General features: G+C 43.7%; 1 protein-coding gene across 8 annotated transcripts in view; it reads left to right on the top strand.

The window, feature by feature from the left end:
* Positions 1–23,028, top strand: part of pam (peptidylglycine alpha-amidating monooxygenase) — a 208,794-nt gene that overhangs the window by 23,145 nt on the left and 162,621 nt on the right. For all 8 annotated transcript variants that reach the window (XM_034233276.1, XM_034233268.1, XM_034233271.1 and 5 more), the window contains 3 exons: positions 11,096–11,153; positions 12,210–12,297; positions 14,273–14,364. In XM_034233276.1, the coding sequence (XP_034089167.1) occupies positions 11,096–11,153; positions 12,210–12,297; positions 14,273–14,364 (238 nt within the window). The remainder of the gene's footprint in view (positions 1–11,095; positions 11,154–12,209; positions 12,298–14,272; positions 14,365–23,028) is intronic.

Below are 23,028 nucleotides of genomic sequence, written 5' to 3'. Positions count from 1 at the left end.
TTAGGCTGGCCACAATAAAAGGCCACTCTGAAACGTGCAGTTTTGCTTTATTGGGGGGGTCCGAAAACTAGTCAGTATCTGGTGTGACCACCATTTGCCTCACGCAGTGCAACACATCTCCTTCGCATAGAGTTGATCAGGTTGTTGATTGTGGCCTGTGGAATGTTGGTCCACTCCTCTTCAATGGCTGTGCGAAGTTGCTGGATATTGGCAGGAACTGGAACACGCTGTCGTATACATCGATCCAGAGCATCCCAAACATGCTCAATGGGTGACATGTCCAGTGAGTATGCTGGCCATGCAAGAACTGAGATGTTTTCAGCCTCCAGGAATTGTATACAGATCCTTGCAACATGGGGCCATGCATTATCATGCTGTAACATGAGGTGATGGTCGTGGATGACTGGCACAACAATGGGCCTCAGGATCTCGTCACGGTATCTCTGTGCATTCACAATGCCATCAATAAAATGCACCTGTGTTCGTCGTCCATAACATACGCCTGCCCATACCATAACCCTACCACCACCATGGGCCACTCGATTCACAACATTGACATCAGTCTGCCATCTGCCCTGAACAGTGAAAACCGGGACTCATCCGTGAAGAGAACACCTCTCCAACGTGCCAGACGCCATCGAATGTGAGCATTTGCCCATTCAAGTCGGTTACCACGACGAACCGGAGTCAGGTCGAGACCCCGATGAGGACGACGAGCATGCAGATGAGCTTCCCTGAGACAGTTTCTGACAGTTTGCAATAATCATGCTGTCTAATCAGCATCTTGATATGCCACACCTGTGAGGTGGGATGGATTATCTCGGCAAAGGAGAAGTGCTCACTATCACAGATTTTTTCAGATTTGTGAACAATATTTGAGAGAAATTGTTATTTTGTGTATATAGAAAATGTTTTAGATCTTTGAGTTCATCTCATGAACAATGGGAGCAAAAACAAAAGTGTTTCATTTATATTTTTGTTCATTGTATGTCAGATAAGCGACTGAAACCTGCCTATCTGCCTGGCACATCAACTCTCACCCCCAGTTTCCACCGGGTCCGTCTGCGCCGCGCTGCGCCCTGGCGGTCGTAGGGATCGCGGCCACTCTAGTCAATGGGTGCTATTCCACCACACGCGCCGCGTTACGGCTCAGACGCGTCCCAGAAGCGTCCCAGAAGCGGCCCAGAAGCGGCCCAGAAGCGGCCCAGAAGCGGCCCAGAAGCGGCCCAGAAGCGGCCCAGAAGCGGCCTAGAAGCGGCTCGGCGCAGCGCTTCTCTAAAATTAGGATGAATCCTATTTTTGTAAGGTCAGGCAGGCAGCCCCACCTCGCAGGAAGTGGAAAGGTGAGCATCCGGGCCAGGCTCATCCCCCACATATACTAATTTAGCAGACCCCCTCCTTCATCACAACACGTCCACTACGATACGCACAATGGACAACAAAACTGCGAGCCTGCACGCACGACGCTACACTTCTGAAGCGCTTCTGAAATGCTTCTGGGACGCGTCCGGTGGGTAATGGCGCTAGAGGAGGTCGGACCAAAACCGCGGCGCAGCCGTGACCTAGTGGAAACTGGGGGTCACACACACACACACACACACACACACACACACACACACACACACACACACACACACACACACACACACACACACACACACACACACACACCTACTGTTACGCCCTTTGCTGGCGGCATATTCATTACAACAGACACTCCCTAACCCTAACCCTACTGTTTATTTGTAGATATCTCCTAAAGCCTACAAATAAAGTGTGAAATGTAGGCCTGTTACATTTATTATTGAGCGATATATATTATACACAATGTTCTGCTTTCTGCACTGACCTCAGCAGCTGTTCTCACTGTAAACATCGCCTCACAATGAAAGCAGTTGTATTGAAAAAAAAATAGCCTAACATCCAGGGGACATGTGATTAGTGAGTAAACAAACGGTAAAGGGTAGAAAGTCTGATGCACATTTGATCATCTCAAATAACTTATAATCACAACGGGAACAGTTTGCAGAGCTGTGCTTCGTTGACAGAAGTCCAGCCATGCGTCACACCTCTTTTAAACATCACTGTTGGCTGAAATCGTCTCCGGAGAATACTTCAGTGTACCCTCGGTTATAGCTCCTCTAGAGACACTCCTCTCTCCTCTGCATCAGTGGACCCTCGGTTACGGCACCTCCAGACAGCCTCCTCGAAAATCGATCCTCGACGAGCCTTTAGAGAAATTTGTTTTCCTTCGAGACGGCGCGCCGACATCCGTTTCCGGGTCACTGCCGGAGGACCTGGGAGTCTGGGACGCAAAAATTATAGAAATCACAAACGGCTCATTTCGGAGGACTCGCACGCGTCTGCTTGACGCCCTCCCCGACAGTAGGGCTGTAGCGATACACTAATCTCACGATACGATACGATACACGATATTCAGCTCACAATACGATATATATCACGATATTCAGCCAGCGATACGATTCGATATAATTCTATACACTTATATCATTTTCTGAAAGATTTTAAAGGGACAGTGTGATTTTGGTGACATCTTGTGAGTGTTCCATTGACTTGGATTGAATTAATTCAACTGAAAACTGAAAGCATCAATTATACAATATATGGCTCTGACAGAGAGTCTACAGCTTGCAAATGCTGGACAAAATGAATCAAAAGATTTGGTGAGAAAATTAGTTTCATTTATTGAAACAGTGCAAACTGTAGCTTACAAGCCTTTGACACATAAGTACATAAAGTGCAGTATCACAATGGACAATGGAGAATTAAAAGGTGCAGCAGGTGGCCTGTTCTGAACAGATTCTTTTACATCATTTTTAGCTTAACACAGAATATGAGGTAGCCAATAATTCAAGTCACTAAGAACAACATTTAATGTAAAATGTACCTGCCAATAATTCAAGTCCAAAGGAGTAACATTTAAGCCAAAAACACTAAACAGAAAGGCTCCTCTCTACATAACTGCATCTACATTCTCTTCAGATTTTTGTTCAGGAATATAATCTGATCAACGTGGTCTGGGAGAAGTGCACTTCTCTGAGCAGTGACGATATCTCCGGCGGTAGAGAAGACCCTCTCCGGGGAGACACTAGTGCCAGGGATGCACAGGTACCTTTTAGCAAGGTGTGACAAGAGTGGATACTCATACTGGTGCTCCTTCCACCAGACCAGTGGATCTTCTTTCACTTCCAAGAGATCTGCCTCCTTGTAGCGGGTCATCTGCTCCTTGGCCTGGTTCTCTTGGGTATTTGTACTTGGGTTGTGCTCCACCACCATATCGTTCACCACCAAGAAGGGCAGCCAGTGGACAAGACGGCTTTGGATTCCTGGGTGGAGGATGCTGACCTTCAAATAAATAAACAATAAAAACAAAAACACATTATTTATAGTTAATCACATTCCATAATTCCTACTCAGAGGTTCAGACAACACAGTGTGCTTCACTGGATAACAATGGGTGATACTGACCTTGACTGCTCTCTCCTTCCTTGAATCGCACACTATCATCTATAGTCTCTTCGGATGCCATCCCCTCATCATCAGCGCTACCATTACATTTTCCTGTGCCCTCTTCGACCACACTCCAAAGTGACAACTAAATGAAATAGGTCAACATGAAATGAAATGCATGAGCTTTCACTGTAATACATCTTTTAATTAGTGTATTTAAAATCTATGCCTTTAAAACTGTTAACATTATAGTATTTATGCTTTTTAAACAATTTCATATTTATGCATTTTAAACAGTTAACGTTGTAGGATTTGCCTTTTAAACTTTGAACAATGTATTATTTAGGCCTATGCTTACTCTCACCAGGAGATGTTACATAGGATACAAGGCCAAGGGTTAAACCTAGCAGTACCATCATTGCCTTACCTCTGATGGCATTGGCTGATCCTGAGCCTCTGCAATCAGTCCATCATAAACTTCCTGTCTTTGGTTCTCAGTCAGGAAGGGAAGACTTTTGAATCTTGGATCCATTGCTGAACATGCATGGAGAGTTGCCTTGAGGTCGATGTACCTCTTCTGAAGATCCCCAGACATGGCAGCCTTCATCTCTTTTATGACTACAGATTCACCTTCGATCGGTTTCAGTCCATTGATCAGTGTGTCCTGGAGGGGTGCGATGACTGACAGCGTGGGGTCTTCTCCTTGGACACGTACTGTGTAGCCTCCTTCATGGGCTTCAGCGCGCTGACTACTTCTTCAGCTGTTGTCACGTCTGACTCAGTCAGTGTGCACAGATCCTTCTCGGTCTTCCTCACCTCACTCGAGAGCAGGGCTGCACAGATGGCCGGTTGTTGCTCAAGGAATCTTTCCAGCATGTCGTGTGCACTGTTCCACCTGTAGTTAAATAAAAGTAAGAAACTTTATTTATAGATTTATTTAAATGTATTTATTAATGACAAAATAAATTAGTAATAAAAACAAAATAAACAATTGAAAAGTAACTACGCACAAACCTTGTAACCACGTCCGTCATCAGCTTGTGCTCTGGTAGTTGTAGAAGCCTCTGTTTCTCTTTCAGCATGTGGTTGGCTGTGGTGCTTCGTCTGAAGAAGTTCACAATGCGTCTCACTCTTCCCAACAGGCGTGCGACTAATGTGATTTTGAGGGCACGTTGTGCAGCCAGATTTAGGGTGTGTGCGTAGCATTTGACGTGAAGTGTGAACGCTGCCTCCTTAGCTGCTTTTGTCATATTTGACGCGTTGTCAGTGACAATTACTGGATCCTTTTCTGTGATTTCCCACTCAGCGAGGGCGTTTCTTAGATGTTCTGCCAGGTTGTGTCCGGTGTGGCTCTCGGGCATGTCCCTGGTTTGTAATACATACGTAACAAGCTCCCATTCCTCGTTAATAAAGTGGGCCGTGATGGTGACATATGCTTCAGTTGTTCGCGAGGTCCATCCGTCGCACGTTAGGGCAACTCTCTCCGCTTTTCCCAGGGAGGCTTTGACGTGTGCCTTTGTCTGAGCATACAGCCTGGGAACGCAAACCTTGGTGAGGTGTTGGCGGGTTGGAACAGGATACCGGGGCTCCATCGCGTTCACCATGCGCCGAAAGCCTATGTTTTCCACCACGGAATAAGGTCTCAAATTCTGACAAATAAAGTAGGCAATGGACTCTGTAATCTTCTGCGACCTTGGTGAAGTAGATGGGAACTTGTGGGAACAACCGCCATCGCTGTCCAGCAGGGTTTGTTTTGGGTCATGCCGCGGCCGCAGCTACTTGAGTTCCTCTGTTAGCATTACCTTGTCCGGGTGGTGACGTTGTAGGTGGGTTCGTAGGTTAGTGGTATTTCCAGAGTATTTCACGTTTGTGTGACACAGCTTGCAAACCGCCATAGTTTTATCTAAATTGTCGCTTTCCTTCTTCTTTTTAAAGCCGAAGTGCTCCCACACATCTGCTTTTAAGCACGAAGGTGCTGGGTTAATTTTTGCCGCCATTCTCCTGAACCGCTTCGCACTCACTGCGAGAAGAAGACACCGGCGTCTGTGTATCTAGAAATGCTCTACAGCAGAGCTGCCCAGTACGTCGACCGCGGTCGACCGGTCGACTGCGGGGGCAATGCTGGTAGATCGCGAGTCATTCATAAAAAAAAAAAAAAATCCAGCTCCGTTACAATAGACAAAACAGGTTTTGATCCCTCCTCCCTTAGCCTCCCTGCCACTTAATTCAGGAGTTTACTTGATTGACAGAAAAAGCGACCTATCGCTTTCCAGTCTGTTAACCCAGAATGCAAAGCGATACAAAATCAGTCAAGTGCCGGGAAAACTCAAATTAAGTTAGAGACAAACAACAAAATGAGTGCGGGACCGAGCAAAAAGCTAAAAACATACCACTTCCACCCAGAATGGGAGGAAGAATATTTGTTTGTGATGTCACATTCAAAGGTTATTTGCCTTATTTGTAAAGCAAGCGTCGCTCTGCCAAAGAAAGGTAACGTGGAGAGGCATTATCGGAGTATTCACAAGGCATATGACAGCGACTTCCGAAAAAGAAAGAGAAAGGTCATGTATTATTGCTACACAAACATTATCTCGCAGTCTTAATGTCGCCAACTCGTTTCTAACATGCAAAAATACAAACAAATGCGTCTATGGTCGGTGTATTTTCGACCTTTCCAATCCAGACGAGATCTCTCTCCCGTCTGTGTACGAGGGGGCGGGGCAGTTTACACACAGCAGCTGCTACATGCAGCAACACACACACACACACACACACACACACGGAGGATATGGCGGAGAGAAGCGCTCCAAGGTGTGGTTAAATGTTACCCGTCTCGATGTAGACAATACTCGTTGCCAAGAGAGTTCAGCATGTGAGGGCGGTAACACGAACAATTTGTCGAAACATTTAGCAAAAGTGCTCCACATTCAGACGGAGGAATGCACCGGGTTCGACTGTTTTTCTAGCAGCTCTGTAGCCCCATCCACGAGTAACGTTTCCACGTCAGGTGTTATGTATGCTAGCAGCACCACACGGAGTTAACAAAATGATACAAACATGGGTTAATGATTAGGTAACAGAGTTATTCTTTATTTTGTTAAAGTTTCAGCTATTCTGTTTACAGTTCTGTCATCAGATTATTTAATACGATTTGTTAAAACATTGTTGTTTCTTTTGATGTGAAATATATATTATTTTTTTGCAGGTCACCCTTGAAAAAGAGATCTTTTGATCTCAAGGGGCTTTCACCTGGTTAAATAAAGGCTACAAACAAACAAACAATTTATTTTATTTAAATAAAAAGCAATGTTAATTTTGTAAACATTTTGTTAAGTTAATTTAATAATATATGTATTTTATTGTCTCCATTGTTAGTTTCCACATGCCTAAAACAACCTCAAGCTAAATCTAAAAGTTGATGGCTAAACAAGAGCGTTTGAGAAATTGTGCAAGGCATACAGTAATAGTCTGAATAGTCGATTAGTCGTTTCATTAATCGATAGATTAATCGATTATCAAATTAGTCGTTTGTTGCAGCCCTATTATCCCATGTATAAATAAAACGTGTTATTCAGCAACCCTTGCAATTTGGGATTTTATTTTTGGTTGGTAGACCTCGGTGAGCTGGTCATTTCAAAAGTAGCTCACCAGCCAAAAAAGTGTGGGCACCCCTGCTATACAGCGACACTAGCGGCTCGGCTGGCTGACGTAATCGCTCTTCATGCAAAGCGAACGGGGGGGAATGGGCAGCGAGCAGCGAGCAGAGTGCCAGGCGGAACATGGGGGATTTGAATGGGACTTAATGTATCGATACCTGAGGCTGAAATATCGATACTTTCTCTGGAAACAAAATATCGATATATATCGCAGGATCGATTAAATTGCACAGCCCTACCCGACAGGCGCACGGACGCGAGGGCCCGCTCATCACTGCGCACACTTCTGTGACCGCAGTTTTAATTATAACTATTATTATAATTGTATTATTTTTAAAGGGCTACTTGCTAAATAAATCAATGATTTGACAATATAGATTTAGAAAAGGATTTGTTTTGCTTTCGCAAAGACAAATTGTCGGTTCTACTGCGTACCAATGGCTGAACTACGATGATAGCACTGATCAAGGTTTTCTGTAACTGTCCAAGTCTGTTCACATTTTCTTTTTTTTCTTTGCAAACCTCTTTTATTTTTAAATTGGATATTTCTAAGCTGTTTGGTTTTTGAAACAGTGCCTGTAAATAAAACGTTATAAACAAATTGACATGTCAACAATTTTCTACACTAGACATGTATGACAAGTAAATACAAAGAGGTAAACATGAGGTAACCATTAAGTTGTTAACATCTGTATGTCGGTATTAAATGTCTATCTTGTTGTGCAGTTTATCAGTGAATGTTTGAACTAATGGTAAACACTGTTTCCTGACGGACACAGCGTTGGTCGACCAGGTAGCACAGCAGGTGAAGTATGGACCGATGCAGACTCGCTGCTGGAGGGCTTGATAACCCACTACCCCTCCACACTCGTTGGTTTGGAACAGCACTTAATGCGGCGGACCCTCAAACGGAAGGGTAGTATATATAGGGGTAGGGTATAGGAATTTGGGCCTGGAGGTTTGGAATCGGCCTGAGAAATGAGAAAGGGCTCACGTTCCCATTAGTGTTTACTTCCTGTCTGTCTTCTTCTGCTGTTCCTGTTAGTGACCCAATTCCTGACCGCCCCCGACAACTTAACCCTACACACCACCCCTCCATTTGCTTATTCGCATGAAGGGCACACCACATTGAGGCCCAATCCCAAACCACGCCCTACACCCTACCCCTACACACTACCCCTCCGTGACGGAGTGAACTCCATGGAGTGGAGACGTGTGGTGCAGTGGGTTGTGCGTTGGTGTTCAGATCAGGGGGTCACAGGTTCAAATCCCACTGCAGTCAGCATGTCGTTGTGTCCCTGGGCAAGACACTTCACTGCAAACTCCTGTGGGGATTGCTCACAGTACTGAGTATGTAAGTCGTTTTGGATAAAAGCGTCTAACAAGTGACATGTAAGCAGGGTGTCCGCGGGGTCTTAAAAAAGTATTAAAAGTTTGAATGAATTATCTCTATCTATTTAGCGAAAATGAAGGCTATTAAAAAGTATTAAACGGCATTTTCCAAGGTATTACATGTTTGTAGCTTGTTTTCAATAAGTATATAAATTGTCCAAAGAGGTTGTATTCTAAAGTGTAATCATTGCGTAGGTGTGTAGTGTGATTCTGTGTAGTTTGGGACATTGCACGCTCACTGCTTGATAGCGTGCGAAGGTCCGTTTACGCCGGTTGTTAAACAACATCGTTATGGGGAAATGCAAGTTTGCGTCCAAATGGTTTGAAGATAAGGAGGAAGGACAATCAATACTGTACATAGTAAATGTGAGGTGAAGTGTGTCGCCAATGTAACCGGTTAAAACTCCAAGTGGCGATGAGGTCTTCAAATGTATGGAAAGGGTCTTAAAAAAGGTCTTAAAAGGTCTTACATTTGACTTCAGGATTCCTGCATATACCCTGGTAATGTAATGTAATGTGAGTGACACTCGCAGCTCAACGAGGCTCCCTCCTGTCAGACGGAGGGAGTAAATACAGCAGCAAGCTTTGGGACGGCCTCCCCTCTCCGGCAGAAACAGGAAATGCCGTAACTGTGTGTAACAACGGTTTCAAATCAGCATCTCTTAGACAAAAAGTTTAAATGAATAACTCAAATAAAACTCCAAACATCTTTCATTGTGTTTCAAAGCTCTTTTAGTTTTAAACCTGATGTTTATAAGCTTCTTAGTTTTTGCAACAGTCTGTAAATATACACAACTTTATAATAAAATGCACACATTTACCTTTTTCTAGACTAAACACAGGTTTGATCCTAAGTTAAAAACATATGAGGTTATCATGAGGTTGTTAACATCGTAGTTTATCAGTGGATGTTTGCTGGAACTACTTGTAAACAGCGTGTTTCCTGACAGGTAGAGACCGGTCTCAAGTCAGCACCGCTGCAGACTCGCTGTTTGAGGGCTTGATAGCCCACTCCCCCTCCACACTCGTTGCTTTGGAACAGCACTTAATGTGGCGGACCCTCCGCGCGAACGCGAAAACGGAGGGGTAGGGCGTGCTGTTCCAAACCAACGAGTATGGAGGGAGAGCGACGGGTAGTGGGTTATCAAGCCCTCCAGCAGCGAGTCTGCATCCGTCACGCTTTTTACAAACAGTTCCTGCTAACATTTGCTGATAAACTGCACAACAGACCTTTAATATCGTCATACAGATGTTAACAACTTCATGGTTACCTCGTATTTTCTAAACTTAGGATCATATACTGTACCAGTGTCAAGTCTAGAAAACTGTAAACATTTTCATTTGATTATAAAGTTGTGTATATTTACAGGGACTGTAGACCAAGCAGTTTGATAGACATCAGATAAAAAAACAAAAAGAGGTTTATAAAAAAAAACGCCACTGAAGATGTTTTGAGTTTTATTTGAGTTATTATTTTTTGTGCAAGGGATGCTGATTTCAAACCGTTGTTACGGCATTTCCTGTTTCTGCCAGAGGAGGGGGGGAGTTGGTTCCAAAGCTTGCTACTGTTTTAACACCCTCCACCTGACTACAGACAGAGGCCGTTTCTCAATGTAGAGTAAACCTGCTGCAGAGCCACTATTTCAAGTATACTACGTCATCGAGTAGCGCCAAAGGACTGTTTAAATGCATGTTAAATGCCCAGTATTCGGCGCTACTCGATGACGTAGTATACTTGAAATAGTGGCTCTGCAGCAGGTATACTCAACATTGAGAAACGGCCAGAGTTCACTCCATCACGAACGGGGTAGGGTGTGGTTTGAAATTGGGCCACTGATTACTTCCTGTCTGTCTTCTTCTGTTTCCCCCGTTGGTGTTTACTTATCGGAGCAAAGACAGTTTACAGATCAAGATCGGGTGCATCTTGTTTCATACTGTTCTTTTAAAAATAATGATTTATAATTGTGAGCATTCTGGCTCACACTAGGGTTAAAAACTGACGAAGGAGAAGGTGGTTTAGGGAAAAATAAAACTGTATTTCCACGGAGGGGAAGTTCACAAAAACCACAATTATAGTTAGCTCCGCTGATAATTGTTGAGCGTCAGCTTTTATAGGCTACTATATAAATTACCTAATTTCTCCTTAAACTATTAATGCATGTTCTGTGTTCTTACAACACTTTAATCATATACTGGATTATCAAATTATGTATTTCAAATACATGAATAAATTAAATGAAAAGGTTTGGTGGCGCTCCGCAGACAGTCCAGGTGTGTGTGGCCTGCTGCTGGCTCTGTTCATCCTATTTCAAAATGTAACGCTTCAAATGGTGCTTTACAGCTAATTATTTTACCTGACAACATGACCAGAGAGAATACAATTGGATCATCTACCGATTATTCTGGTCGAAGTCTGGTAAATACCAGGCTAGCTGAAGGAAACACTGCTGTACACATAACTCTGTTTTGCTTTGTGCTTTGTACTTTCAAAAGAATGCATCATGAAGTTCTGCTGCTGAACATTTCACAAATGATGACTGTAACAAATAGAACCATTGTGTTCTCTAATGTTTCAGTCGGACACTTACCTGTGCACAGCATTTTCGGTGCCAACTAGTCAAGATGCTTATATTGGTGAGTATATTTTCTTTAAAATCTTATTTCATAGTTTTTTGTAATTTTTATTTATTATCATTATTACTTTGATTTTATCTTTAATGTTATTAATCTGTGTGAATCTGTGCTGTCCTGTTTTTCATTCTTACCCTGTTGCTGTTTAAACCACTGAATTTCCCCACGGGGATTAATAAAGATCCATCTTATCTTATCTTATCAATTGAAGTTTACAGAAAACATACAGTATGTAGCCCATCTTTAAATGCAACAGTCAGACACTGGTTAGCTCAGTGGTTAGAGCAGGCTGTTCATATGTGACATGCTCCATCATACCATTCACATCCAACCATTTGGAAAGAGGATAGTCTTAGCTTTCCAATGATATCCCTATTGTGTTTGCTTTTCAGAAAAAATATTTTACATGACATAATGATTGTTACCAAGACACCATTTTGAGAAAAAGGCCTTTAAAGTTAGCTGACAATATTTAAGCGATCATTATTTCAAGAGGGGGCTCAAGGCTTAATATTTGGGGGCATTGCACCCCTTGGCACCCCCTTGGGACCACCGCTGGATTAGCTATGATTGGGACATTTGTGTTGGTCATAATAAAACTTAGCAGGCTGCCCCTCTCATAATGATCAACAGGTCAACATATGTGCTCTTTGCTGCCCAGAACTGCCCAGGGACACAGAGTCCTTTCCTCTGTCTCCCCCTTTTAACATGGCATCTATCAATTTAGGCACTTTCTGGACCAAAACATATCTTTTAAAAAAAAAAGCGTTATTGGTAACTACAGTCCAAAGTCACAGCAGCAGTACTTATTGATGTAAAACTAAATGAAATTAAGTACGATCAAGTAATTGACAAGTTTAGGCAGGACACACATTTAAAAAAAACAATCAGTTTGATGTAAATGCCTGTATGGATTTTATTTTAGATTTCATGAAACTGATGAATCTGAATACGACACAAATGGCCAGAGATAATTCATTCATACCCAAAGTGTGTTGAGTAGGTAAAGTATGTAATTAAATGTAACATATTTCAACCACAGTGTTTTCTCTTCTTCAGTGGACTTCAGACCTCATGCCAGTATGGACACAGTTCATCACATGCTTCTGTTTGGCTGCCTGACTCCCGTGTCCACCAGCAGTTACTGGTAATGTCACATTTCACACTGGTGCATTATCATGGATAATCGCAGCGCTGCCCACAGAACCTCCTTTAGCAGCATCGTTTTTTTATTGTATTAGTGGTGTGAAACGCTCCAGCAAAACATATTACACACCATTTCATAGCTGGTTCAAATAGCTTCCAGTATGAAATGTGGATGTTTGATTATAAGCTTTAGTTTGTCAAAACTCACGAGTGTTACCAGAATCAATTCACTGCTATGACATTTTTTTCTTCAAAGCAAATTGAAAACACTTGACAAAGAGCCTGTTCCTCCTTTATGTCTGCTGACATGGTGGACATGCTGCTCACATCTTTTGATGCCAGGTGTACAATTTCAAAACCCACAAATACCCAACCTATTTGCTATAAAGGTCTCTCGGTGCACTAATGATCACCACCTCAGCTCTACGAAGCTTTGTATTTTCTCTCCTGGTATGATGTAACTAGGTGGACTGACACAGAGGCATGTTAGGTTAAGAAGAGGTAGTGTTGGGCTGTGCAGCAGACAGAACATGATGACTGGCTCAGGGGTCAGCAGGCAGATGGGCCACTGTATCTGAGTGTGAGAGATAAGGGGTGTATTCACTCCAACTGGAGAGCAGTTTGGTGGCAGGTGAGAGGAGATGAGCCAAATGATGCAGGCCTATCTTACACTGTTTACAGAAAATGACACTAGATCCTACACATTTCACCTAAATATCTACATCTGCTTTCAATTCGAGAAAAATATCTCAATCACTGACTTTTAAAGAAATCAAAAATGTTTAGATTGAATTCAATAAATAAACGTACACAGACATACGGTTAATGTTAGTGCCAAAGTAAACACGCATATGGGTTTTAGCACTTTGGTTGAGTTACATATTATTGCACTACTGTTAGTTATCAGTAGATAACAGTAAATGTGGCCTTAGTCTCTTCCACACAGATTATTTTTATAGAATAAAATCATGCAGAGTTTTTTTTGCGAGAGAGTTACTTAAGAAGGGGAGCTCTGTGGCCTTGTATCTAACCACGACCAAGACTACATACATGTTTTCTACTTGATTAGATTTGAATGTATATTTATTTACACAAAGCCTTAAGGAGAAGAAGACTTGTAAGACTGCAACTGACATAACCCTTAGATCAGGCTTAGAACAACATGTACAAACTGGGTGAGCATAAGACCAGGCGTAGGGGGTGCAACAGACCCCCAGTACTCCAAATCAAAGGTTAGGCAGACACAAAATAGACTTTGGAAGAATATCATTTTGACTTTTACAATGATATGTCAACTAGCCACTCGCCCTTATTGGCAATGAAGTTTGGCGACCACTCTGTCATCAGGCAGGCAGACATTTACTCTTTCCAGCAGCAGCAGCAGCAGCAGGCAGTAAACAATACATACAATAAACTCTGATAAACCCAATGTACATTACCTGCTCAGCATCCAACAGCAGCAGACACATAAAGATACTACTGGCAAACAAAGTGGATCATTTAGACCTAAACAGAGCTAAAGGAGGATTGAATACTAGACGTAAATGACTCCACAACCCTTAAGTACATTTCTATATAAATTGTACTCATTTATTTATATTGCCCCCTTTTTGTTTTTAGCTACTCTACAAACTTAGTATGGCACAGTAACATACATCTAAAGCAAGTAACTGATACACCACGCCGGCTGGTAAAGATTTATATGAAGGCAGCTCTGGTGTGTCCTCGCTCATTGCTCCTCAAATATCCTTCCTTTCTTTAATCTGCACAGAGCAGAATAGCTTTGAGACGGTCTTCAAGATGGCGCAGGAGAGTGGCTTTCACTAGGTGCACAGATCCTGTGGGATGCACCCTCAGACATTTCTGCTCTGATTGTGTGCTAGTCCTTTAAAAAGGAAGTCACTGCCTCTTTGAATGCCCTCGTATTCTATCTGTTTCTTTAATGAGGTGTTGACTGAGCTGTTTTGTCTCTGAAGGGACTGTGGAAGTGTACAAGGCACCTGTGAGGATGAGGCATCCATTATGTACGCCTGGGGGCGGAATGCACCACCTACTAAATTACCCAAAGGTATGTTTGTTCAAGTATACGACTGAAAGTCATATATATAGCAGATATACTGTGTTTTTTCACTACTATGGCGGACTGGTATTCTCTGGGTAGATAAAATGAGCGTAATCCCACAGCTAACAGCTCAATGTCCGGGCTACACCATCGTTTGTTCACATACAGTGCAATCTATCCTCCTTTCTTCTTACCGCTCAGAATAACGTCCCTGTCCGCCCGAATGCTCGTGAAGCCGGGGAGAGCTGTGTTGTTATCCGGGATGAGCGGGTGCAACCATGTCTCCATAAAACACATGATGCTGCACTCACGGTATTCCCACTACGTCTTCGTCAGCACGCCGAGCACGTCCATCTTATTCCCCAAAGCCCTCACATTCCCCTTTATAATAGCCGGTACGGAAGGTTTGTATCTCCTCTTCTTCTTCATCTTCCGCTTGATTCCAGCCCTGCAGCCCTGCTTTAGCCTCCGAAGCTCCCCCGGGATGTCATGCCTGGCTCCGGGCAGCAGCACGGGTCTACACAGCGCAATCAGCTGCTCACAGGAGTAAACAATGCGGTCACTCCTCTGAGCATGACTCTCCGTCACAAAAAGTGAAAAAAGTAACAGAAGAATGACCTGGAACAAAACGTGGCCATAGTTAGTTACAAAACAAAAATAATTAAAACTGCGGTTGCAGATGTGCGCGCAGTGATGAGCGGGCCCTCGCGTCCGTGTGCCTGTCGGGGAGGGCAGCCGGTCGTCCCGGCGTCAAGCAGACGCGCGCGAGTCCTGGGAAATGAGCCGTTTCTCATTTCTATAATTTTCGCGTCCCAGACTCCCAGGTCCTCCGGCAGCGACCCGGAAACGGATGTCGGCGCGCCGTCTCGAAGGAAAACAATTTCTCTAAAGGCTCGTCGAGGATCGATTATCGAGGAGGCGGTCTGGAGGAGCCGTAACCGAGGGTCCACTGATGCAGAGGAGAGAGGAGTGTCTCTAGAGGAGCTATAACCGAGGGTACACTGAAGTATTCTCCGGAGACGATTTCAGCCAACAGTGATGTTTAAAAGAGGCGTGACGCATGGCTGGACTTCTGTCAACGAAGCACAGCTCTGCAAACTGTTCCCGTTGTGATTATAAGTTATGTGAGATGATCAAATGTGCATCAGACTTTCTACCCTTTACCGTTTGTTTACTCACTAATCACATGTCCCCTGGATGTTAGGCTATTTTTTTTTCAATACAACTGCTTTCATTGTGAGGCGATGTTTACAGTGAGAACAGCTGCTGAGGTCAGTGCAGAAAGCAGAACATTGTGTATAATATATATCGCTCAATATTATATGTAACAGGCCTACATTTCACACTTTATTTGTAGGCTTTAGGAGATATCTACAAATAAACAGTAGGGTTAGGGTTAGGGTTAGGGAGTGTATATGTGTCTGTTGTAATGAATATGCCGCCAGCAAAGGGCGTTGTTGGACTAACAGTAGGTGTGTGTGTGTGTGTGTGTGTGTGTGTGTGTGTGTGTGTGTGTGTGTGTGTGTGTGTGTGTGTGTGTGTGTGTGTGTGTGTGTGTGTGTGTGTGTGTGTGTGTGTGTGTGTGTGTGTGTGTGTGTGTGTGTGTGTGTGTGTGTGTGTGTGTGTGTGTGTGTGTGTGTGTGTGTGTGTGTGTGTGTGTGTGTGTGTGTGTGTGTGTGTGTGGTGTGTGTGTGTGTGTGTGTGTGTGTGTGTGTGTGTGTGTGTGTGTGTGTGTTGATGTGCCAGGCAAACAGGCAGGCCTCAGTAGCTTATCTGACATATAATTGGTCAAAAATGGTACATTCTGGACTTCCGGTTGGACGAACATGTGAGGGCTGCGTTGTCTCGTTCTCCCACGATTTTACTTTCTACATTTAATTTAAAACCACCGAAGTTGAGTTAAACCCGTATTGTGTGAACATAATTTGGACTATAAATCAGAACAAGCCGATGTGATGCCGAAACCTGCGTTGAAAACGGAGACGAAACAGGCAAAAAAGACCGAAACTGCTGTCTCAAGTGCAAGTGAAGTTGCTGGCGCGGACATGGCTAGCATAATTAGCCTGCTTGAAGAGCACAGAGCTAGCATTTCAGCTGATTTCAAAGCTGCCTTTGCGGTACTGGAGGCGAAGCTGAACCAAACGCAGACCACAGTAGCAGAACATGGGGAACAAATAGACTCTCTTGAGACCAATGCCAATCTGCAAGATCAGCGACTCCGTATACTCGAGGAGAAGTGTGCGGTATTAGCAGATAGCAATGCTAAGCTAGCTGCGAAGACCGCAGATCTGGAAGGTCGGAGCCGCAGAAATAACATTAGAATCATTGGACTTCCTGAGTCTATTGAGGGACCCCGGCCTACAACCTTCTTTTCTGAATTTTTGGTGGAGCTGCTAGGCAATGAAACTCTCTCATCCCCTCCCGAGCTGGACCGTGCACACAGAGCGCCGGCTGCTAGGCCGCAGCCAGGGACGAGACCGCGACCTGTGATATTGCGACTGCATCGCTACCAAGTAAAGGACCTGATTGTCCGGGAGGCCCGCAAGAGACGAGGGGATCTCCGCTACCGTGGGACACCAGTGCAGATCTACGAGGACTTCACACAGGAGGTTCTCGAACAGCGGGCGAAATACCGAGACATCATGTCAAAGCTGTACAACCTAGGCCTCAGACCGGCTCTTCTGTTCCCTGCTCGCCTGCAGATCACACTTGGAAGTGGGGCTAAGAAAAGGTTCCCCTCGCCCCTGGAGGCTGTAGCCTTTGCAGCTGGCTATGAACGCGAGCCGGCTAACTAACCACTGATGTTGTGCTAGGCTAGTGGTGGCTGAGCTAAGCTAGGCTAGGCTAAACCGCGCTGGCGCTGCATTGATGGTGGACTGGGTACGTTACAACCGTTATGTTGGGACACAATTGATTGTATAATCTAACGTTACCTAGCCATGACAGCGCACAATGCGACATGTTGTCTACATTTATTGTTTGTATGATTACATTTGTATATTTACACTATATACCCGGGGTGTTTTTTGCACTTTTTCGAATGTCCTTGTTAACTCATGCTGTTCACAATTGTTTCTGGGCACTTTACAGCCGTCGTTCTGTTGGGACGTCATTTCTTTTATAACTAACGTTGCTCGGCCAAGTCAGCAGACGATGTGACATGTTTACATCTATTTTAATTTAATTGTTTTCATTTTTGTATTTACACTATACCCGGGATGTTCTTGCACTTTTGCAATGTTCTTGTTAACATTTGCTGTTCACAATTGTTACACTTACTAAGGAGGTTGTATCTGCATGATGTGGGTACTGAGACACCTTGAAGAAGGAGAGATGATTCAGGTAGGGAAGTTATTGCCAATTTCATTGGCAGATGGAGCTCAGGGGTGGGGAGGGAGGGGGTCTAGGGCATGGGAGGAGGTGGGAAGGAGTAGAGGATGGGAGGGAGAGGGTGGGGCATTTATCTTGATGGGGCTACAGGTTTCCATTTGTTTGAGGCAGCTGTTTCAATTACATTCTGTTTTGTCATCTTTATGTACACTGTTCTCTCCATTTTTAGTTGTGGATGTTCTAAGGCTGATCTTACACCTTCGATGCTGTATGCAGTGTCATGGCTAATATAACTGGTACAGGGACTGGTGGTGGACAGGCGGTCAGGATACTCTCTTTGAACACTGGTGGGTTGAATGCTTCGGTGAAACGCACAAAGATTATGACACATCTTAAAAACCTGAAGGCGGATATAATGTTTATACAAGAGACACATCTCTGTAAATCTGATCAGCGAAAGCTGAATAGGCCGTGGATTGGACAAATGTTTCATTCACAATTTAACCTAAAGACAAGGGGCACAGCCATTTTAATTCGGAAAAAAGTAAATTTCACCCCTACTAATACAATTTTAGATCCAAATGGACGTTATGTCATCATTTCTGGTACTCTCTATCAGAAGCCGGTCATCTTAGTTTCTGTGTATGCTCCCAATTGGGATGATCATAATTTTGTGAAATCGCTATTCTCCACCATCCCCAATTTGAATTCCCATCTATTGATACTGGGAGGAGATATGAATTGTGTTATAGACCCAACACTAGACAGATCTAGTTCCAGAACTGTGGCGCCCTCTAAAACGGCACAGACTCTCTCTGCTTTTATGGACCACTATGGCTACGTCGACCCGTGGAGATTTTTACACCCCTCGGCTAGGCAATACTCTTTCTTTTCCCATGCACATCGTTCATACTCTCGCATAGATTATTTTATTGTTGATAAAACATTTATTTCGTCGATTGTCTCCGTTCAATACTCACCGATAACTGTATCAGATCATTCAACTGTGATCCTGGACCTTCACTTTGATCATAAGCCTAAGGAATTTAGATTCTGGCGTCTTGACCCTCTTTTACTTTCTGATGCAGCCTTTTGTGAGTGTATTTCGGAATCAATTGCATTCTTCTGTGAGACCAACCAAAATGAAGAGACCTCTGCGTCCCTACTCTGGGAAACCCTTAAAGCTTTTCTTAGGGGTAAGATCATCTCGCATACGTCTCATGTTAATAAACTTCGTAGAGCATGCCAAAGAGAACTGGAAGAATCTATCATTAATCTAGACAACCAACTATTTTCCACTCAATCACCTGATCTATCTAAAGAACGGATGGGGCTCCAAACAGAACTTGACCTTCTCCTAACAAGAGAGGCTGAACGACTCCTTCTACACTCACGAGGGTCTATATATGAACATGGCGATAAAGCTGGCCGTCTCCTGGCCCACCAACTAAAGGCTAGGGTGGCCTCGAACCAAATCACCCAGATACGGGACGGGTTGGGCTCTCTCACTTCTGACCCGGGAGAGATTAATAACATCTTTAAAACCTACTACTCTCGTCTCTACACGTCTGAATCCCCTGATAACGAAGATCAGCTACATACATTTTTGGATAAATTGGATATGCCCAAGATTTCGACTAACGACCAACAGACACTAGATGCCAACCTGCAGCTTGCTGAGATTAAAGAGGCAATACAGTCCATGAATAGTGGCAAATCACCGGGACCTGACGGATACCCGGTAGAATTGTACAAAAAATTCTCAAATCAACTTTCCCCATTATTATTAGATATGTTTAATTTGTCGTACGTCCAAGGCTCACTGCCGCCTACCCTTATGCAAGCCTCTATCTCTCTGATCTTTAAGAAGGGTAAGGACCCGTTGAGCTGTGCATCATATCGCCCAATCTCGCTCCTGTCTGTAGATGTGAAAATACTTGCGAAGATTTTTGCTCGCCGGTTGGAATCTATTATACCCTCCATCATTTCGGAAGATCAGACAGGATTCATAGGGGGGAGGCACTCCTTCACAAATGTCCGAAGACTTCTCAGCGTCATCCACAGCCCGCCTTCTCCTGCTGAACCGGAGGTTGTCATATCTCTTGATGCTGAGAAGGCCTTCGACAGGGTTGAGTGGGCCTATCTGTTTTCTGTCCTTCAACAGCTGGGCTTTGGTCCAGGCCTCGTCTCCTGGGTTAGACTTCTGTACTCTTCTCCTCACTCCTCTGTATGTACGAACACCCAGCGCTCCAAATTCTTTCCTCTTTTTCGCGGGACGCGTCAGGGGTGTCCGCTCTCCCCACTACTATTTGCAATTGCTATCGAGCCATTGTCGTTTGCTCTAAAAGCAGAGAGAGGAATTAAGGGGATTCAGAGAGGGGATATCGAACACAGGGTCTCGTTATATGCTGACGACCTCCTTCTGTATGTGCGCGATCCTATAGCTAGTACTCCACACATTCTCTCACTTTTGACCACTTTTGGTTCATTTTCAGGATACAAATTAAACATCCAAAAGAGTGAATGTTTCCCTATCAACCAATTGGCTACAGAATTACCTCCGTTGTCGTTGCCTTTTAGAATATCCAACTCAGGGTTTAAATATCTGGGCATTGCAATCACGCAGTCTTTTAGTGCGCTACGGGAACAAAATCTTACTGTCCTGACGGCAACAGTCAAATCTGACCTGCAGAGGTGGGGCCATCTGGCACTCTCTTTAGCAGGAAGAGTTCAGACAATAAAAATGAATGTACTGCCCAGATATCTATACATGTTCCAATGCCTACCTATTTTTTTGCCTAAATCTTTTTTCACTGCTATTGATAATATTATTTCCTCATTTATTTGGGCTGGTAAACATGCAAGAGCTAGTAGACCATTACTGCAGAGGGACAGGTTCCTGGGTGGGCTTGGTTTACCTAACCTTATGGGTTACTACTGGGCCACAAACACACACAAGATCATGCTCTGGTTCACTTCACCCCAGAGTGACTGGTGTCTTGTGGAGGCCAACTCATGTCGATCCACGTCACTTCAAGCCCTCGCGTGTAGCACTCTGCCCCTTTCCCCCTCACAATTCACATCTAACCCCGTTGTAATTGGCACTTTAAAGATCTGGGCACAAGTTAGACGTCACTTTGGTTGGCTTACTCTTCCTCAAGCAACTCCTGTCTGTAACAACCATCTATTTTTACCAGCCACAATTGACCCCCGATTTTCTCACTTGAAGAGGGAAGGCCTCCGCTGCATAGGGGAGTTATACATTGATAGCCTGTTTGCCAGTTTTGACCAACTACGGGTTGCCTTTAATCTAAGAGGATCTGATTTCTTTAGATACTTTCAACTAAGGGATTTTGCTAAGACCCACTCTCCACAATTCCCTCAATCCCTGCCTCCCAGTGGAGTGGATCTTGTACTTAGAGCAAGAACTTTGTCTAGGCGCCATGTCTCTTACTTTTATGATCTTTTTTCTCCGGTTGATGAATCTGCCATTAACAAGATTAGAACTAATTGGGAAAAGGAACTACAGTTCACCTTCTCTGATGACTTTTGGAAGAAGGCCCTGAGAGCCGTTAACTCATCCTCCAGTTGCGCTAGACTCAGCCTAATACAGTTTAAAGTTCTCCATAGACTACATTATAGCAAGGCTAAGCTCTCCAGGATTTATCCAGATAGATTGGATGACCGGTGTGATAGATGCTCCCAGGCCCCCTGCGACCTGACTCACATGTTCTGGTCGTGCCCTAAATTATCTAGCTTCTGGCAATCTTTCTTCGAATGTATTTCTGAAATTGTAGGTCTAAAAATCTCTCCATCCCCTCATGTAGCTATTTTCGGTAGGCCCCCAGATGAAATCAACATTACAAACACTCAAACCAATGTCATGGCCTTTACCTCCTTGATTGCTCGTAGGAAAATCCTTCTTTTGTGGAAATCTCCTTTACCTGTCTCTTTTCAAATGTGGCTGAGTGATACTATGTCTCTTCTAAAGTTGGAAAAAATTAAGTTTACTCTCCGGGGTTCCTCAGATAAGTTTTACGCTCATTGGAGGCCACTGATCAGCTATGTAGACCGTCTTCCCCCTGATATGGTGTCGCTGTAGGGATTCTCCCTTTATTTATCCGTCTATAATTCTGATATGATTACTCCCCTGTCCACCACATAGGCAGCCCATGTGACATCCCTGGATATGTGTTAGTATGTATGTATGTATGTATATGTATATTATTGTATCTATCATTTTGTATTGTATTGATGTACTGTTGCCTCAGTGCTCCGGGAGAGGGGTGGTTGGGATGGGGCGGGGTTAAGGGAAAGTGAGTAAGGGTTCTTTTGGGAGGGAAAAAATGAAAATGCCTTAATTGCTGTAATACAATTCACTGTTACACTTTCTTTTCTTTTTTTACATGTGAATAAAAATATTTTTAAAAAAAATTTAAAAAAAAAAAAAAAATGGTACATTCTCCGTTAGCCTACGAGCTCCCCGTTTGAGCGAAGGACTATTCCTTCTCAACGTAGCATGACATTGGATATGCACTTAACTTGTCCTGGATTGGAATTGTTCCGAACATTTCCCTAGGAGGAGTTTGCAATAATGTGCTTAAAATGCATGACAAACGCACATATTTGAAAATTGCCGACTTTCTGGGGGCCGGGGCTAATGGAAGGCAATTTGAAATATGTCCGCAATCATAAGATAAATGTATATACAGCATTGCGTGAGTATCGGAAAAACTATATGCGAGTAATTTGGAGTAATTTGTGACATGTAAATCGTAAAAATTGAAAATTCTCCGTTCGCTTACGAGGTCATCATTTGAGCGATTGACTATTCCTTCGTAATTTAGCATCACATTGGAGATGGGCTGAACTTGTCCTGGATTGGAATTTTTCCGATCATTCCCCGAGGACGAGTTCGCAGAAATGTGCTTAAAATGCATGAAAAACGCACATTTTTCAAAATGGCCGACTTCTTGGGGAGCGGGGCTAATGGCAGCTAATGAAAAATATGTCCGCAATTCCATGAGGAATGTCTGTGCCAAAATTCGTGAAGTTCTGAGAAACTATATGTGACAACCACCATGAGTTATGAGCATTTCTTTCTAAGCCCCACCTTTTTGCCAGTACGTTTTGATTCATGGCGGCAATATTCATCGTCTTAATATGCTCATTTTCGACGGTAATGTGTCTGACCCTCCACCGATGCTGTATACAAAGTTTGGTGTTGAAAAACTGAAAATTGAAATATAAGTGAATATTTCACTGTTTTGAACATTATGCTAATTAAACCAAATGTAGGCGGAGCTTAGGGTTCCAAGAGGATTATTTGTAGAGCAGGTC

Source organism: Gymnodraco acuticeps, unplaced genomic scaffold, assembly GCF_902827175.1.
Source record: "Gymnodraco acuticeps unplaced genomic scaffold, fGymAcu1.1, whole genome shotgun sequence".
In the NCBI taxonomy this organism is placed as follows: domain Eukaryota; kingdom Metazoa; phylum Chordata; class Actinopteri; order Perciformes; family Bathydraconidae; genus Gymnodraco; species Gymnodraco acuticeps.
The sequence above is the reverse complement of the archived record's forward strand: the minus strand, read 5'-3'. Positions and strand labels throughout refer to the sequence as shown.